The sequence below is a fragment of the Eupeodes corollae genome, chromosome 2 (assembly GCF_945859685.1).
Source record: "Eupeodes corollae chromosome 2, idEupCoro1.1, whole genome shotgun sequence".
Classification (NCBI taxonomy): domain Eukaryota; kingdom Metazoa; phylum Arthropoda; class Insecta; order Diptera; family Syrphidae; genus Eupeodes; species Eupeodes corollae.
In genome coordinates this window covers 142,320,081-142,337,953 of record NC_079148.1, presented here as the reverse complement: position 1 = coordinate 142,337,953, position 17,873 = coordinate 142,320,081, and the positions used below count along the sequence as shown (strand labels likewise).

Genomic DNA, 17,873 nt, shown 5'->3' with positions numbered 1-17,873 from the left:
CACAGAAACATTTTAGAAACATTCAAAAAACAATTTGAATAACATTCCAATAAAAGAGAAACACTTCTGAAAAGTTTCAAACATTTTACCGGAATATTAACTTTGATCTGGAAACGCTCATAACACAGTTCTGAAAGTTTTTCCATGTAAAATAAAAAAAAAAAACATAAATTGTGAAAAAGCTGAAGTAGAAAAAATGCATGAGGATAAAACTGACCGTTCTATCAAAAAACATATCAGAAATATTACTCAAATTTGTCTTAAATGTTCTTTTTCAGCAACATTCTTTAACATTGTTTCCTGAAACGTTTCTTTGATGTGAAATTACTTTAAAAGTTAAGAGTACTGTCATGAGAGAACAGACTTGCAAAAAAATGCAAACGTTTGTTCAATTCAACTCAAGGGATTGCGTTCATTGATTGCACCTAAACATTGGGACTTTAAATTTTAATATCACCAATCATTTGACCTTAAAAAGACCGCAATTATTTTTTCACCATTCATTTCAATATAATCGATCATTGATTGCAATCATTTGAGAGAAAATTTGAAGTCTTAATGTTTAGTTGAATCCAATGATTGCATTCCCAAAAGATTGCATTCTTTTACAATTCTGCAAAAGAAACTGTTTAAAGGATTAGAAGTTGGAGAATGAAATTAAAAAGCAAATAACTTTCATGTTTTCTCGAATGACTTTTATCTAACGAGCGATACAAAACAATGATACTTTTTTGACATAAAATAGGGTTGCCAAATAGTGAATATGTGCAAATATAATTAAAATTTATTCGGTTGCATTAAATTTAATATTTCTCGTCTTTTCTACTAAAATAAAAAGCGAAGAATATTTTTGACAAGGTCTAGCCTAAAATATAATTGGTTAAATTTTTGATGGATTGATACATTTTATTGCATTGTGGGTTTAATGGCAAATTTTTCTATATCTCAGTTTTAAGGGAAGCGTAAGATTATTTTTTTAACCACAAGGGACTCATGCCCCTGAAAGAGTTTTAAAAAGAAGTTTTTTGATTCCCTAGTTTTGTTTGCCGTTATCTTTAATTTAAGGTCTTAGAAAATCTTAGAAGCCTAATAAATAGGCTTTTAAGTGACTGCTCTTTTTTAACACAACAATTCAAGAATATAGAAACAAAATTTTATTGTAAGTGTCCGTAAATGATTAAAGCGATTTATTTCAAAATGGCGACATTTTTGTAAAGCTCCAATGTCAAAATGTTGATTACATTAATTAACTGCTATAGAAGTACTAATGACTTTATGATAAATTGACTTACGGCCCAATGATGCACTTCTATAAAAAAAAATTAGGCGGTATTGGTGAAAAGTTCATAGAAAACATTTTTAAATACATAATATTTATATTGGTAGGGTAGAATTTTCCAGTTCCAAGGTGGGGGGGGGGGGGGGCAATGTTCCCCTTTGTCATCCCTCCGGACACCCACGACAGAACTTAAAATATTGCATCTAAATTGAGGCTATAGCGATTTGAATGAAGGTATAAGGAAATAAGGTTAATATATGGAAGGAATTACAGCGGTCGGATGCGATGGAACCATTGTGAACACTGAATCCAAAAATGGTATTGTATGTCAGCTCGAAGCAGCCATCGGTAAGCCAGTACATCGGTTTATTTGTTTACTCCATCTAAATGAACTTAAACTTCGTCATTTAATGGCCACGATAATGGAAAAAATGACCCAAAAGGCTTTTCTGGAGTACTGGGAAAAGCTCTTGAGGGCTGTGATAGTTTACCAATTCAAGCTTTTAAAGAGTTAATGTTAGAACTGCCTCCGATAACTATAGAAAATTTAAGCACAGATCAGAAATATCTATATGAAATGGGAGAAGCTGTTTCTAATAGGAATGTAGCTTTAGAGCTTGCAAACCGACAGCCAGGTAGAATGTCTCATTCAAGATGGTTTACAACAGCTAACACGATTCTCCGACTCTATGTAGAAACTGAAAAACCTTCAAAGGAGTTATTGGTTCTGGCTACGTACATAATAAAAGTGTATCCGTTTGTTTGGTATTAAATCAAAAACCATCTTGTTAGATGGACCAAAACACATTTTAGCACTTATAAAAGCGTCAAAATATCTACCCAAAAATTTTAAGGCAATTGTTCATCGGGTAATAGAGCGCAATTCATATTTTTGACATCCAGAAAATATTTTACTTGCTATGTTAGCTGATAGCCGGAGCCATTGTCCGGGAATAAGGCCTCATACGAGGTATGAAAATGAATGAAATCCGACAGTTTAAGATTTCAAAAATAAATTCTGATGCCGATGATTACATTGATCTAATGAAATGGGCTACAATTAAGATCACTGAACCACCTTTAAAGATATGAGATGACGACTTACGCGCAATGGTTCAAAATGTTCCTGAAAATATAAATCTATCCAAATAGCTAGTGACAGAAGCTTCAGTTTCAGTGTGTGGCCGAGAGTTAAGAGATGGGTTCATAAAAGGAAGAATCTCATCTCGAAAGCTGTTGCCGAAAATTGACACGAAGAAGGAATTTGTTAAGGCTCTGGAAAAATTATACTTCTTTTTTTATTTATTTGGTAAGTTAATTTTTGTTTACTTGAATTATTTCTTTACTTGATAAAAATGTTATTCTAGATTCAAAATGATTTGTAATAGAACACCTATTGGTATAATCGTGTAAGGTAAATTTGTATTTTTCCTTAATCAATTCAATTTTAATAATGTTTTAAATAATTATTTTCAGGGGATTAATTTGGAAAATGTATTTTTTTTTTTACTATTTATTTTTGTTTGCATTCAAAATGTAATCTTAAGATTTGTTCTTTATTAAAATGTGATTTTTTTAAGTACAAATTGGAACCTTAGTGCCTAAGTTTTGGTGTTGGGATAAAAAAGTTGTCAGTTGAATTAATCTTACAAATTTTAAAATTACCAACAATATTTTTCATATAAAGAAATAGTTAAGTTTGAAAATCTAGTTTTGTTAATAGATTTTTAGTCGAAAGCAAATTTTTACCAATTTTAGTAGCAATTCTTAAATTTTTACAAATTGGATGAATGAAATTAATTTGAGAGATATCGAGAACCGAACATCAATTTTTACGAAATTTTGCGTACTATTTCTTGTAGATTTTATTTTTTTTATGGAAAACAGACTGTTGGATTAAAAAAAAAAAAACTATTGAATATCAAAAACAATATTTTCTATAAAATGAAAAAATTTGAAGATAATACTTTTAATTTTTGAAAAGCTATTTGAGTCGAAAGTACATTATTAAGAAGTTTTAGTATTGTTTTTTTTTTTTGGGTTTTTACTTTTTTGTAAAAAAAGCTGTTAATTAGATTTTCCTTAAGATTTTACTGAGTGTTGACAACAATATTTTTTAAAAGATAAAAGTAGTTTAAGGCCAATTTCCAAAGGTTTTGAAAAGATGTTTGAGCCCAAAATCAATTTTTACCAACCTTTATTAATTTTTTGGTTGAGGTTTTTAGTTTTTGTAAAAAAAAACTGTGAATTTTATTTTTCTCAAAATTTGTCTGAATGTTAGAAACAATATTTATTGTTAGTTAAAATAATCTCAAAGTTTTGAAAAGGTATTTGAGTCGAAAATCAATTTTTATCAACTTTTGTGAAATTTTATTTTAAGTTTTTATTTTTTGTAATAGATTTTCCTAAAAATTTTACTGAATGTTGAAAACTATATTTTTTTTAAAGTTAAAAGTAGTTTAAAGCTAATATCTTAAAGTTTTGAAAAGATATTTTAGTCAAAAATAAATTTTTATCAACTTGTATTATTTTTTTTGTTTAGGTTTTTAGTTTTTATAAAATAACTGTCAATGCGATTTTTCTCAAAATTTTTCAGAATGTTAAAAAAAATATTTATTGTAAGTTAAAATGAGTTGAAAGCCATAATCTCAAATTTTTGAAAGATATTTGAGTCAAAATTCAATTTTTGCCAACTTTGATTATATTTTTTTTATGTTTATATTTTTTATAAAAAAAAACTTTCAATTCGATTTTTCTTAAAATTTTACCAGATGTGAAAACAATATTTTTCGTCGCACAAAATTGTTTTCGGGATAAAATCATTTCGTATTCGTAAGATTTTTGATGTGACACATTTTTTACAGTTTTTTTTTATTTATAAAAAACCCGTTGAGTGCATTAAAAAAAAAACACTTGTTTGGTATCACTTTTTAATGTATTATATACAATTTAATTCAAGTCTGTTGCATTTTTAAGGCGTAAGATATTTATTGTTAACCAAAAAACCGTTCACGCAATATTATTGAGAGCCCTTTCTGCATCTTTCTGCCTTTTTATGTGTATAACAACATTTTTTTGAAGTCAATATCTCTTCTGGTTCTTGAGCTATTGACAACGAAAAAAACGTCGCGAACGTACGGACCCACGCATGCACAGACATTTTTCTAAAAATCTTTTATTTCGACTCTAGGGCCCTTGAAACGTCGAGAAATGTCAAAATTTTCAATGTGACAAATCGGACTCATTACAACAACTTCATATGGGAACTTAAAAAGTTCAAATTCAAGATATGTATAACTTTTTTAGCTAAATAATTCTTTTATTTTAAACTTTGGGGGAATGGAGTTCTTAACAAAAGTTTTTTAGAAAATAATAAATTGTTCCTATTTTTAGATTTGAAATTTGTATTTCTCATCTCCTTAAAAAAATAAAAACTTCTTTACTTTTTGACATTCGTAGAGGGCCCATAAAAATAAGTTAGAATAAAAGTTTTCAATGGCTTATGGAATTTCTGAAAATGTTAAATATGCATGTGTTTACATTCACTGAACCACCCTGTACTATAAATTGAAAATTTCCATTTCAATGCAAATATTATGCCTTCAACAATACTTCATGTTTTACATCGTAGAAGAAGAAAATGTCTAAAACCTTTTGTACAAGGAAAATACATATGTATATAAATGTGTAACGGTAAAGCTGAAACTCTAGGCCTTCATATTCCTCCTGTCAAACAAAAACAACGTTTTACGACATCACGAAATATAAGGTAGGAAAATAAATTATACCTCCTCCTGTTGTTGTTATTTTTTATTTGTTATTAGGCAAAACGAAAATTCACCATGGGTTATCCTTTTGCTGTCACAGAAAATTAAATTTTGATAGCTACAAATCATCATGAATCTAAAAATTTTAGGCAAAATTTTGTCGGATGTGCAGATTTCACGGAAGTGGAACTAAAGAGGAAGTAAATTACTTGTCAAAATTTAACTTTTTCCATACAATAAAATCAAAAGCTTGTTATTATAACAAAATACAAACATGAGTGTGATGTTCGGGGGAACCGGAAATGTCGACAAAACAAAAAGGATGCGTGCTTTAGTAATGACTTTTTGAACTTTGTATGTGTCCTCGTATGTACCTACGACTTGAATAATAAACAGGCCATGGTTATTGTTGTTTCTTAGTATTGGAGAATCAAATTCAAAATTGAATTAAATTATTTACATATTTATTACATCAGAGTCATAATAAATGTGGCAGGTTTATAATTCTATGAATCAGTAACGTTGCTTTGGTACATGGCTACCTATTTCTGTTTATTCTACTATGTAATTGAATTGCATATCACATCCTAGCTATATCCTCAATATAAAATATGAAAAAATAAAAGTTTTAAGGGGATGAAATAGATTTTGCAAGGAAAAAGGATTTAGTACGCATTTAAAACCTCTCATAACATAAATTTATTACAACATTTGCCTATTTTTATTTTGTAAAGCAGTAAATCTTCGTCAGCATAGGTACCCATATACTTCAAGGATTACATACAAATTTTTAAAGGACCTCTTTGCGAAGGAGTCATATCATTCTCAATATGGGCTATATTCTTTACCCGCTCCCCCTTACTCTCCTCCTCACTCTCTACCAGTTATAAATAAGACTGTTTTACCGCACATCTAACAAGAATAAACTGTAATCATGCTACATCATCATCTCGCATATAAAAGGATCCTTCAGAATCCTCGTTTTGTTATGCGATGGAAGTTAAATTTTGTTTTTTTTTTTTTATATTCTTTTCTTATCCATTTGCTTCTTGCTTAAGTGTTTTTTGGTTTTCTTCTTCTATGTGGTTTCTTCCGTGAGTTTTCTTTTTTCTCTCTCTCTTAAGGATGGTTTATATTGTTGTGGACTTTAAGGACATGACGAGAACGCGACCATGGAAATGGAACACATAAGTCAAGAGCCTCTTCAAGTTGACTTCGGAGGAAGAGGAAAGCCTAGAAATGTAGGTAAAGTACTTACAATACCTTACCTTACCTATGGCTCTGTTCTGTGGATCTGTGACTCTGTTAATGTGCCTCTCTGCCTGCCTGTGCAATATAATCATAATAATAATAATAATAATAACGATGGGAAGTGAAAATCCAATTAATTGCCAGAAAGTGAGAGGAAAAATAAAAAGATCAACGCCATTTATTTTATGAATGTATAGCTTGAGGCAAACTTTTAGCTTCTTGTGCACTTAAATTAACTCAAGGAGGAGAGGTAAAAATAAAACGGGTGTTTTATTTTTAGAGGTATAGAACTTTAAGGTGGCAACACTTTTTTAAATGGCAGTCATTTTGACAGCTGTCAAGTGATTTACTTTGAGTTTATTTTGACATTTTAACATGCTTCAAAATCTTCCAAAATCTATTTTAAAATTCCTGTTTCTGTTCGAAATACGTATAGCGTTAATTTTGTTTAACGATCTCATTTTTGGTTGAATGAATACGTCAATAAATAAAACTGACGTATTGTGATACACACGTTAGTTTTAAGCCACCGTCACATCCACAAAAACTGAATGTTTGATGTGCCACAAAGTGGAATATTTGGTCCGTACTTCTTTAAAAACGATGTTCTGCTAATGGCAAATCTATTTTAACTGGCAGTCATTTTGACAGCTGTCAAGTGATTTATTTTGAATTTAGTTTGATATTTTAACATGGGCGCTTCAAAATCTATTTTAAAATTCCTGTTTCCTATCAAGTAACGATTTTTTAACGATCTCAATTTTGGTTGAATGGATATGTCAATAAATAAAACCGACGTATTGTGAATGATACACAAGTTAGTTTTAAGCCACCGTCACATCCACAAAAACTAAATGTTTGGTGTACTATAACGTAGGTCCGTGCTTCTTTAAAAACTATGTTGACCCAACCGTTCTGTCAATGGTGTTAGCTAAAAGCATTGTTTACTGACTATTTCCTTCATTGAATTCTACTACCATAATGTCCAGTAGCAAAGGTTGCAACTAGATGGCGCGGTGCAAATGTCAAACAGCTCGTGTCACAATTGATTTATTGAAGGAAAATTTGGTTCCCGCATATGTTTACGTTACGGACTTGAATTTTTGTTCAAGAGATATGTAAAGTCGTTAAGTTATGCTCGATAAGCCCATAAACATTGACAACTTAGAGGAAATAACATTTGCCGTGTTATTGCCATAAGTGACGGTAAGTTATCTTTCGAATAAAGTAAATTTCATGACATTTCAAAGTGAATTAACTCTAAGAAAACACCCTTTATATCTCGGGTATGATGGTGATATATTTTTTTAAACATGTATATAATTTTAAGTACCTGACGACCACGAACCGTACACAGCCACCATCCTTCACAACCGTCAGAATCTTGTTCGATAACAGTCAGGATGTCACCTTTTTTGAATGCCAATTCATCAGGAGTGTCAGCTAGATTATCGTAAATAGCTTTCGCGTAAATTTTCTGAAAATAAAATAAAAACAAAAATAAAATATTATAGTAATTGAATTAAATGTATTTTTGCCTTCATCATATTTTATACTTAATTAAGTTTTGTTTTTTTATTTTTGGAATGAGATTATTATTAAAAGAAAAATAATAATTGGTTCATGGAAATGGATTCATTTTAAAAACGTTTATTAAAAAGTATAATCTATTTATAAATGGAAATAAATGTTTACTCTTATCAATTTTGACTGAAAGCCATTTTTAATACATTATTTAATTAAAGACAACTGCAATTTAATCAAGTATTGATTGTTTATCTGACATATCCTTATAAAAGACAAATTAATTCAATATAATTCTTGCTTTTGTATCAGATAATAAAATACACATATAACATTGAAGACTTCTTTTATTTTGCTATAATTTATTTATAAAACAATCATACATTGCTTCCTGGAACAATATTAATAATTGGAATACAATACTTTTCGAGTAAACAAAATAAAGTGATACATTTGTGTAAACATGCAGTACTTGAACAATATAACGACTTGTATTGTGTACAAACTTATTCATAACTCTCAATTATATCACCATCGTTCAAAAGATGACTGATTTTTTTTTAAATGGAAGTCTATTTTTTAAAACATGAAATAAAATATACCTGATTGTCTTTTAAATTATTGGTTATTTACTTTAGAATCAGTATATCAAATTTTCATTAAGTGAAGTGATGTTTTTGCGATTTTAAAAAACTTAGAGTTGTAATCATTTTTTGCATTACTTCCTAGAAATACTTATATAATGTGCTATCGATTGTAAAAAAATGTCAATTTGACATTAATCGATTGTTTAGAAACGTTAGTTTAAGTAGTATTCACATGAGCACGACCAACGAACGACGAATGAATTACAAAATGTGAGTTTATATACGTTTGAAGACATATTTCCACACAAATTCTTAACAAAACGATAGCAATATAGTTTATATTTGATTTATGATACATACTTTTACTTATCAATATAATATATTAATAAATTTAAGAAAACAAATTTATTCGTCGCGAAAAAAATTATAGTTGCTACGAACTGTCAAACTTTATTCGCGTTCCACATAATCCACACTCGCAACGAATAAAATAATCGCGCGTACTTAACCTTAAAAATCATTCTTATATTGGTTTCGGTGGTGAATGGTGTTCGGCTGTGGCTTCATTCGCGACGAATAAAAAACTCTCATGTGAAAGAAACGTCAAAATCGACGAATATTCGTTCATTCGTTGGTCGTTGGTCGTGCTCATGTGAATAGTACTTTAGTGTTCATCGATTGTATAAAAACGTCAATTTACTATTCAAATCCTTTCTAAAAAAATATAAATTTTCAATACCGTAAAGCAACCATCTGTTTCCCAGAGTAGAACACTCAATTTTTTGAAGATGGATAATTCATAGTGTTTAAAGTAAATTTTTGGTAACATAAAGATAGTATAGTTTAATTACTATATTTGGTATCACTTGCATTTGCAACAAAGCTCACGCTACTTCAAATGTCAGTTCTTGAATAAATTTTGCATGGGTGCGTTCAGAAGTCTCGTCTTTCTCTAGATTTAAAATATTCGTGGAAACGTAGGTCGTAAAGTTCAGAACGCATTTTGATATTCGAATTTGTACGTAAGCAACCTGTGGCCTCTTTTTACTCTTAACATCAAAATAAAGGTTTTCGTTATAAATTTATCAAAAAGTTTTTTGGGAACGATAAAATATTGAATATGTTGTAGACGCAGCATAAAATAGAATAAATATCAACACACGCACCCTTTATATTTATTTCTTCTGGCATCACCTTACTGCCTCCTACATTTCACAATTCGAAACTCTATCTTCACTTACATATTTTTGTTGACTCATATTTGTCCACTAATCCTGGTTGTTTTTCCCTTTAAATAATGACGGTAGACTTGATTGACGCATTTAAAAAGGGTTACTTGTTAAGTTTTTTTTTTTAACATTAATTGGACAATTTAAAATTGGGATTCACTCAAATGTCAAACTTAAAAAAAAACAAGAAATGTTAAAAATCCATAAATTAACTAAAGGCACTCACCTACCTAACCTATATGAAACGACCCATAAAACTTACGCACATTTTTTTTTAAACAAAAACTTTCTTAATCGGCGCATAAAATGCCATTCCAATTTTATTAAAAATGTAATAGTCGTAAAAATAAAACATATAAACCTTAAAACAAATCATATCAATCTAACTTCTCTTTGTGTGGCCAGAAGCAAAACATTAAAAATGTCAAAGAGAAAAGAAAAAATGCTTAAAACCATCTGTCAAAGCAATGAAAAATCTAAATTGTTCCATATTCTTTCGTTTGACGTCTACAACTCGTATATCTATTGGCGCGCATCTTTTTGATCTACGCAGAATGGAAGCTGCGTGTGTTAATATAACAACAACGACGTATACTGATTTTATTATTAAAACTGCTGATCGACGCGACATTTAGTCGTCTTGTCTTGTGGCAGAGATAGTTGAAATCAACGACGACGTCGACGACGCGCCAGAATGACATATAAACAATGTAAACGGTTACTGTCAGTCAATAAACCAAACATTCAACAATTTTGTGTTTATATGATGGAAGAATGTCATAATGTGTGCGGTCTCCATTTTTATACGAGACGAGAGTCGCAATAGCTCCGCTGACAGAGCTGCGAATTTCTATTTATCGGATTTATTATTGCAGACTTTGAGTAAAAATAAATTGCAAAAAGAATACGAATAATGTAGGAAAATATTAACATTTGTTTGACACATGTGACAATCTTTCAATGGAATCGTTTATAATCAAAAAAAGTGATTGGTTATGTATACAAAGGAACCGTTAGATAAAGTGTATCATATTTTTTTGTTGCTGTTATTGTTAAGAGCAAAAAAAACTTGTTCTGGAATTTCAATTAAAAAACTAATAAACAATCTTCATTTTTTATGTAAATATGTACATCTTTTGTGTAATTAACAACTGTTTCAATAAGTAAAGTAAACACACAGCTTAGGTGATGATTTAAGTACTTAACGAAAAATTTAAATTGCGACGTAGTATGTATTTTTGATACAATTTTGTTGAAGATTTTTAGATATGATAAATTCTCAACCTTAAAATTTGAGTTATTTGCGAATCTGACAAATGTCAAAATGATCAGAAAAGAATGCAACGTCAGGAAATCTTGGTTTTTTTTTGACATTTCACTGACACTTACGTCAGAGGTGTCTTCTTTATTTTTGCAAACTACTAAAAAAAGGGTGGCAGACTAAATTTTTATTATAATACTAAGCTTTTATCAGGGTTCTTTTTACGAAAAGATAAGATAAGTGATTTTATGAGTTGATTATATTGGAAAAAGTACACAATTTGAAATGCGTACGTGAGTTAAGACTGTTTCTATTATTAATATTTTTACATTATTATATTTATCTGTCATTTCGCGGTGTTTGAAGTTTATATGGACTGTACAGTGTACGTAACGTACTTGTATACTTCAATTCCGATATAAAATATGCGTTCATAATTTTTTCTTGGAAAATATTGGTAAACATTTAAGTGAGTAATAAAAAGGTATGTAGGTTGATATTGAAGCTGTATTATGGGTGCAAAGTACTTAATGTATGAGTCTTATATTGTTGTTAAAATCAATTTTATCGATCAATTTACATTATGTGGGAAATACCTGGAGGTATTAGTTATTTCAGTGATATATTGACGATTTGCATTATTAATGGATTTAATTTCTATACCTAAATGTGCGACAGTAATTTTTTGTGTAGGCATTTCATTTGAAATCAATCATAAATATAACTATAATAATAGTATATTTTAGTAAAAATGTACAAATAAATTAAAAAAAAATAACAAGTATTTGAATTCAAAACTTCCAAACTTCTTTGTCATATTTCAATTATATTTAATAAACCTAAATTAAACATTTAAACTTAATACTCGCGCTTCTAGGCATACGAATATCAGTTTTGTCTAAGTTTGAGTTTAACTTCGTTAATGCTGCCCAGTAGAGAGGTTCGTTCTTAAGCCGTACTACACTAATGTTAAATGGGTTTCTAAGCACGTTGTTTTCCCCTCATTGTCGAATGTTCAAAAATTTAAAAGTAAATTGTTCTATTTTTAAACATTTGTTGAGTAAAAATAAAAAAGAACATCATGAGATAGAGTGTTCAAATTTTGAAAGAATGAACTAAAAAGAACCTCGCATTGGTGCCTGTGTAATGTTTTCAAATAATATTTTTTATAACAAGTACATTTAAGAAAAGCAAACATTTAGTTTTATTGGTTTGCTTGAGAAAATATTTGAGAAGCTATTCTAAGGGATTTAGTAAAATGTTAATACCATTTTCAATACTGATAATAAGTGAGTTTTTTTTGTATTCCATATATAGTACAGTGAGAAATTGCCAACAAAACGATCCGCTGTAGGCAGATGTTTTGTATTTAAAAATTGGTACAACTTAAAGAAGATATGTCAGAATAATAATAAAAAGAAACACAAATAGAAGAAAATTTTGTGAAAATCAAATTTTAAATTTAACTTAGCAAAAAAAAACTATCTGAAACTAATAAAATAGACAATTTTCAAGAATAAATGGTAAGAAACATGTGGAAATTGAGATTCTATACAAAGGAGGGGTTTTGTTCGTAGATTACTACCATTAAAATTTGGTGTTAAAGCGAGCTTGAAGATCGTCTCAATTCTTTATATTCTTGAAATGACCTTGATTTGATTCTACTTCCGTCGGAGATCGGAGTCAAGTCAAAATTTGTGAAGAAAAACCTGTGTGGAGAAATTAGTTTAACAGATAATGCGTTAAGGTCTGTTTGTTTGCATGTTTGTGTACAAAAAATATGTTTTTTAAATCAAATTACAAAAAACGGACATGGAGTAGGTAGTATATTCTTATAAGGTGCCGAACTGTTCTGTTTTTTATTGTTTAAAACGAATCAAAATATCTCACATGCACTTCATAAGAAACATCGAAACAACATTTGTATTTTAGAAAGTGCTGCCAAACTTAATAAAGCCCATTTTCATTAAAAAAACTGAATAATATCAACAGTAACAGATTAATTTTTTTCTCCAATATAAAGTACACACATGATTCCGAATGCACAACTACTCAACGAACACAGCCATCGAGATACAACTGCAATATCAATCGTACCAACATTAGAGAACCAAATGACATTAGATCCATTCGAGAATCGTATAAATGTCAAAAACCCATCCGTAGTAAGATTCTACTCTAACTTTTATAGGGGTTGTTAACACTATGGATATTGTTTTTGTTATTCGTGTAAAATCCTACTATAAATAAATAGATTTTCCAAAAAAACACGGGTAATCTAAAAAGATGATTTAGGTCATTTTTAATGATCTCTTAACATTTTGCTAAACCTAAGATCACGGAATGTAATGACATCTGTCATTATTTTAGCAAAAATATTTTGACACAATTCGTAGGCTAGATTGAATGTTCTTGGAAAATTAAAATTTTGAAATATGTTAAGATTCCGATTTGTGCAAAGTCCTTAGCAAATCCCTTCGAAGAGCCTTACTCTAGGTACAGGTTGGACAAGGTAATAGTTCAATTCTTGATTGAATACCTAAACACCTAAAACATTACAAATCGTAGGCTTAAGGTTTCACCGGAATTACAAGTACTTGTATCACGTAATTTGTGTATGGAGAAGCATTCATTAGCCAAGGGGTTGTACCTATACCAGTGGATGGAATAGTCCAGCCTACAGTTGTTAATTATAATAAATATTTAGGTCCGTTTGAGTGTGTTTGTTTTCACGAACTGTCAAGACTTTTTAGACATGTTCGGATGCACGTTTTTAAATAAAATGGAATTGTAAATTTACTTATTAGCTACACGAAAAGAAAGGTTTAACATTTGGAGACGCTTGTATGTTGCTGAATATTTAGCAAAGAAATGTTATAGCGTTAAAATCTTGACAAAAATTAGTTTGAAGTCAATATCTTTAAATGATGCCGCCATATTTAACTTTAAAATCAAATTTTACCAACTTGTAGTAATATTTTAAGGTTTTTTTTTGTGATTTTCCTAAAATTTTTGCTAGATATCTAAAACGTTTGTTGCATGAAATTACTCATAATGAAGTATGATTTTTAATTCGTAAAATATGTATTCAAATTGACAAATAGTCATATTATATTGTAGTATCAAAAAAACAATTATTTGAAGTTAATACCCACTGGTTTCTGAGATCGATGTAACAGAAATCTTTTCAAAAACCTTTGAATTCGATTCTAGGGACTTTAAAATGTCAAAAGTTGGCCCGACTGTAATAAATTCTTGAAATCTACTCAAATATACAATTATTTTTGTAGGAGGTAATTTAGTAAGAATTCGGATTTTATTTCGCCTTCAAGGTAAACAAGCTTCCCCTATCTACATATAAGGCTGCAGCTTACCCATTATTGCAAAATGTAATTCAGATATAATGCAAAGTTAAGGTTTCTTGAAATGGAGTTATAAATTAGATTAAAAAGATAAACAATTTGCATTTTAATAAATGTATTAACCGTCAAATTTTTTCTAAGCTTAAATCAGTTTTGACATTTACTTAAATTTTTAAAGTTGTTTAATTATCATAAATTAGTACTGTCTTTGTCGCAAAAACTGATCTACTTCAATCAATGCCTAAGGTCATTTGTTATTAACATCATAATCATTAATATAAGTTTAAAAAACCATAATTAGATTCAAAAGTTTTGTTCACAAATTTCTCCTATATAAAAGCCCTTACAAGATTCCAATTTCAAATTATACCTACTTGCAAAATGGAGGTACATATCTTTGAACATCAGAAATCAAAAAGTGAAAGTGTAAAACTTCAAGTATCGAGTTAATACATTTTTCTTTTACAAAACCCCAAATAGATTTCACTCTTTTGTGGTACACCCATGTATTTCATTTCCGATTAATTTCTGTTTCCATTTGTATCTACATTTGACCTGAAAAGCTATCCTTCAATCAAAAGGAAATAATAGGCCTACAAATATGTAATTTATTTGTAATAGATACTCTGCGTGTTATATGTTTTTATGAAACTAAATGTATTTCTAAGTAAATTTGTGTAATTCAGTAGCTAACCACATGCTATTGACTTCAACATCAAACATAAGTTAAAGTAACTTCAAGACCTCACCACAAATTTATAACCACATCATAGTTTCTAAATAATAATTGACACCTGGTACGCGAGATCTCTTTTATTTCTTCTCTCTTATTTGTATCTATTAGATACACATTATTATTTGACATCCATATAGTCAAAAGCGGTGGGGCGGCGGTGTTGCGTGGTCCATGATAGATACAGATTCATATTTAAACATAGATTGCACATATGATGAAGATTTGATTGCTCACTGGAGTCAATATAGAAGAGTACATTCATATTGGATTCATTCAATTCGTTCAATGAATATTTATCGTTTACGTTTACAAACCACTTCAAGAAGGAGAAAAGAAAAATAATTAAACTAAATACACATTTAACTAATGCAGTGAGTTCAAAGAGAAAAAAACAACTATAATATCTATCACACTCGTCTGTAATGGAAAAAGGAGGTCATATCAAAACATGTCGGATTGGTTTGAATGTTTGATGAAGTATCTTAGAGATACAGATGATCAAGATGATGATGAAGAAAATTATAGATATCTATCCGTATCTTTGAGGAGAATCTACATTCATACCACACCGTATCTGATGTTACAGATCTATCTTGCTGGTTAGTGAAATCAAAATAAACAATCGTTCATAGGAGATAAAATGATAATAAATATTCCGATTAAAAATATCTTTCTTAAACCAAACCAAATTGTTGACAGATAGTTTTGAAAAACGAACATTTAATGCTTGAGGAAACAAATTATCTGTATGACCTTTTGATCTATAGGGACGGAAGATTATGTGCAATCTTAAAGATTTCTTTGATTTCAAACTATCTTCTTCTAAATTCTTGAAAATGGTGATGGAATGTGTCTTAATTCAATACAAAAATAAATACAAACAAAAATCAGAAAAACAATTGAAATTTTAGGATAAGGTCAAGTCTCAAGTGGAAACCTCAATCATTCTCATAGTTTCCCTTCACACAAATCATTTAAGTACTGATAAATATACAATTTAAAAACAAAAATATTTAGTAAAAAAATTGATAAATATACAAGTACTATCATATTATTGAAGTGTATTTTCCCTTCTCCAATCAATTTCAATTTTATTCTCAATTTCAAAACCCCATCAGATGACAGTGTTGTATTTTTTGTTTTAAAAAAAAAGCAATCTCAAAACTTTTTGATTGACATCTCTGAATTGCTCTCTCAAATGACACGATGACGATGATGACGATGTGATGTGATGTGTACGACATCGTTTTCTTGTCAGTTATACATGATTATAAATTGTATTTTGAATGACCTACACACCACTGGGCTACTTGAGATTGTCATATATTGAAGTCTATAAGTTTACAGATACTTTAGTATACATTTTGATATGATCCTCTTTTGAGATTTATTTTTATTTTGGTCTAATTATAATAAATTGCTTAATTATGTACATTTATAAAAACAAAACAAAAAAAAATAACAAATTAGAATGAAGAATGTTTAACTGTCACTTAAAATAATCATCATCAAGGACTTTGAATTGAATTTATTAAATTAGAGACGATTTCCGTTTGTTTTTTTCAAGCTGAGTTAGAATAGAATTATGGAGATTAGGTGAAGTGCGCTTTAAGTTACTATGAACCTAAACTTGAGAAATTTAAATGATTCAAGCGGGTTGTGCAGACATTTTTAACAGTATTTTACGGATATTTGAATCACAGTCAGTCAAAATTAAAGTGTACTTTTTTAAAATTTTCCTTAAAAGAAACTTGTTTCTAAAAACAAAGTACCTTACGTTCATTATCAATTTTTAAAATGAAGATAAAATTTACTTTATAGCAAAATAACCTTTCTCAAATCATTGTGATAACCCCTTAATGACAGCTTTCAACTTTCCAGTGAAATGACAGCTTGCATTTTTAAAATTAAATCAATTGATGTTTCTTTTGTGGTTAGGGGCCAGTTATAGTGTTCATTGGTTTTTACCATTGAAACCAGTCCCTGGAATTCCTTTGAAAGATTTCGTACTACCAGAAATCTGTCATTGAAATTGTGTGAAATTGGAACACAAATCAGTGGAACGATTTGACTCACTTTTAGACACAGAAGTATCTGCCGTTCCGGAAAATAATTGTCCGTCCGGAAAACGGACAAATACGTTTTTAGAGATAAATAATTGTAAGATCACTTTTTTTTCTTTTGTGTGATTTTTAATAGATTAGAATAAAATTTTCATTTCTAATCAAAACGAAACGTAGTCAAATATCAACGACAGCTTTAACTGGCCCATGAAGAGGGCCATGACCAATAAAAAAAGATATCAGTCAAATGAAAGCCACGTCTACGGTTGTGTCACCATATTGTGTCACGAAATTTTTCATTGCTTAGTTCCCAGTTATAGCTATCATTGAAACCGATCATTGGAATTTTTGACAGGCCATTAATATCGATCATAGGAAATTTCTACCATTGATAAAACTTTTCAGTTTGAAATCCACGAGAAATGTTTTTCCTGAAAGAAATCTGTTATTGGAATGAGGAAAACCGGAATAAGTTTAAACAAGCTGAAAAAACCTGTATTGGTCATATTCGACGAACCAAATTTTAGCATGATCAGAAATTAAGGCAAAAAATACTACAATGTCCCAAAGGTAGTAAACATTTCTGGTCATTTGTAAAAAACGTACGAAACACCACGTCATCCTCGGTTGCAACGCTCGTCCACAATGACACTACCTTTGTAAGCTCGATTGATAAAGTCAATTTGCTTGCAGCACAGTTTGCTGTTAATTCGACGATACCGGATAGTGTCATGATTCCTCCTGTTCTTGAGAGCGTAAATGATTCTATGGGACGAATCTTCTTTCGCACTCGTGCAGTCGCAAGAGTGCTGAA

At 29.7% G+C, this 17,873-nt stretch overlaps 1 protein-coding gene across 2 annotated transcripts in view; it reads right to left on the bottom strand.

The window, feature by feature from the left end:
* The window catches only part of LOC129944451 (breast cancer anti-estrogen resistance protein 1), a 159,453-nt gene that overhangs the window by 40,476 nt on the left and 101,104 nt on the right, over positions 1-17,873 (bottom strand). For both annotated transcript variants that reach the window (XM_056053881.1, XM_056053882.1), the window contains exon 2: positions 7,631-7,774. In XM_056053881.1, coding sequence (XP_055909856.1) covers positions 7,631-7,774 — 144 coding nt within the window. The remainder of the gene's footprint in view (positions 1-7,630; positions 7,775-17,873) is intronic.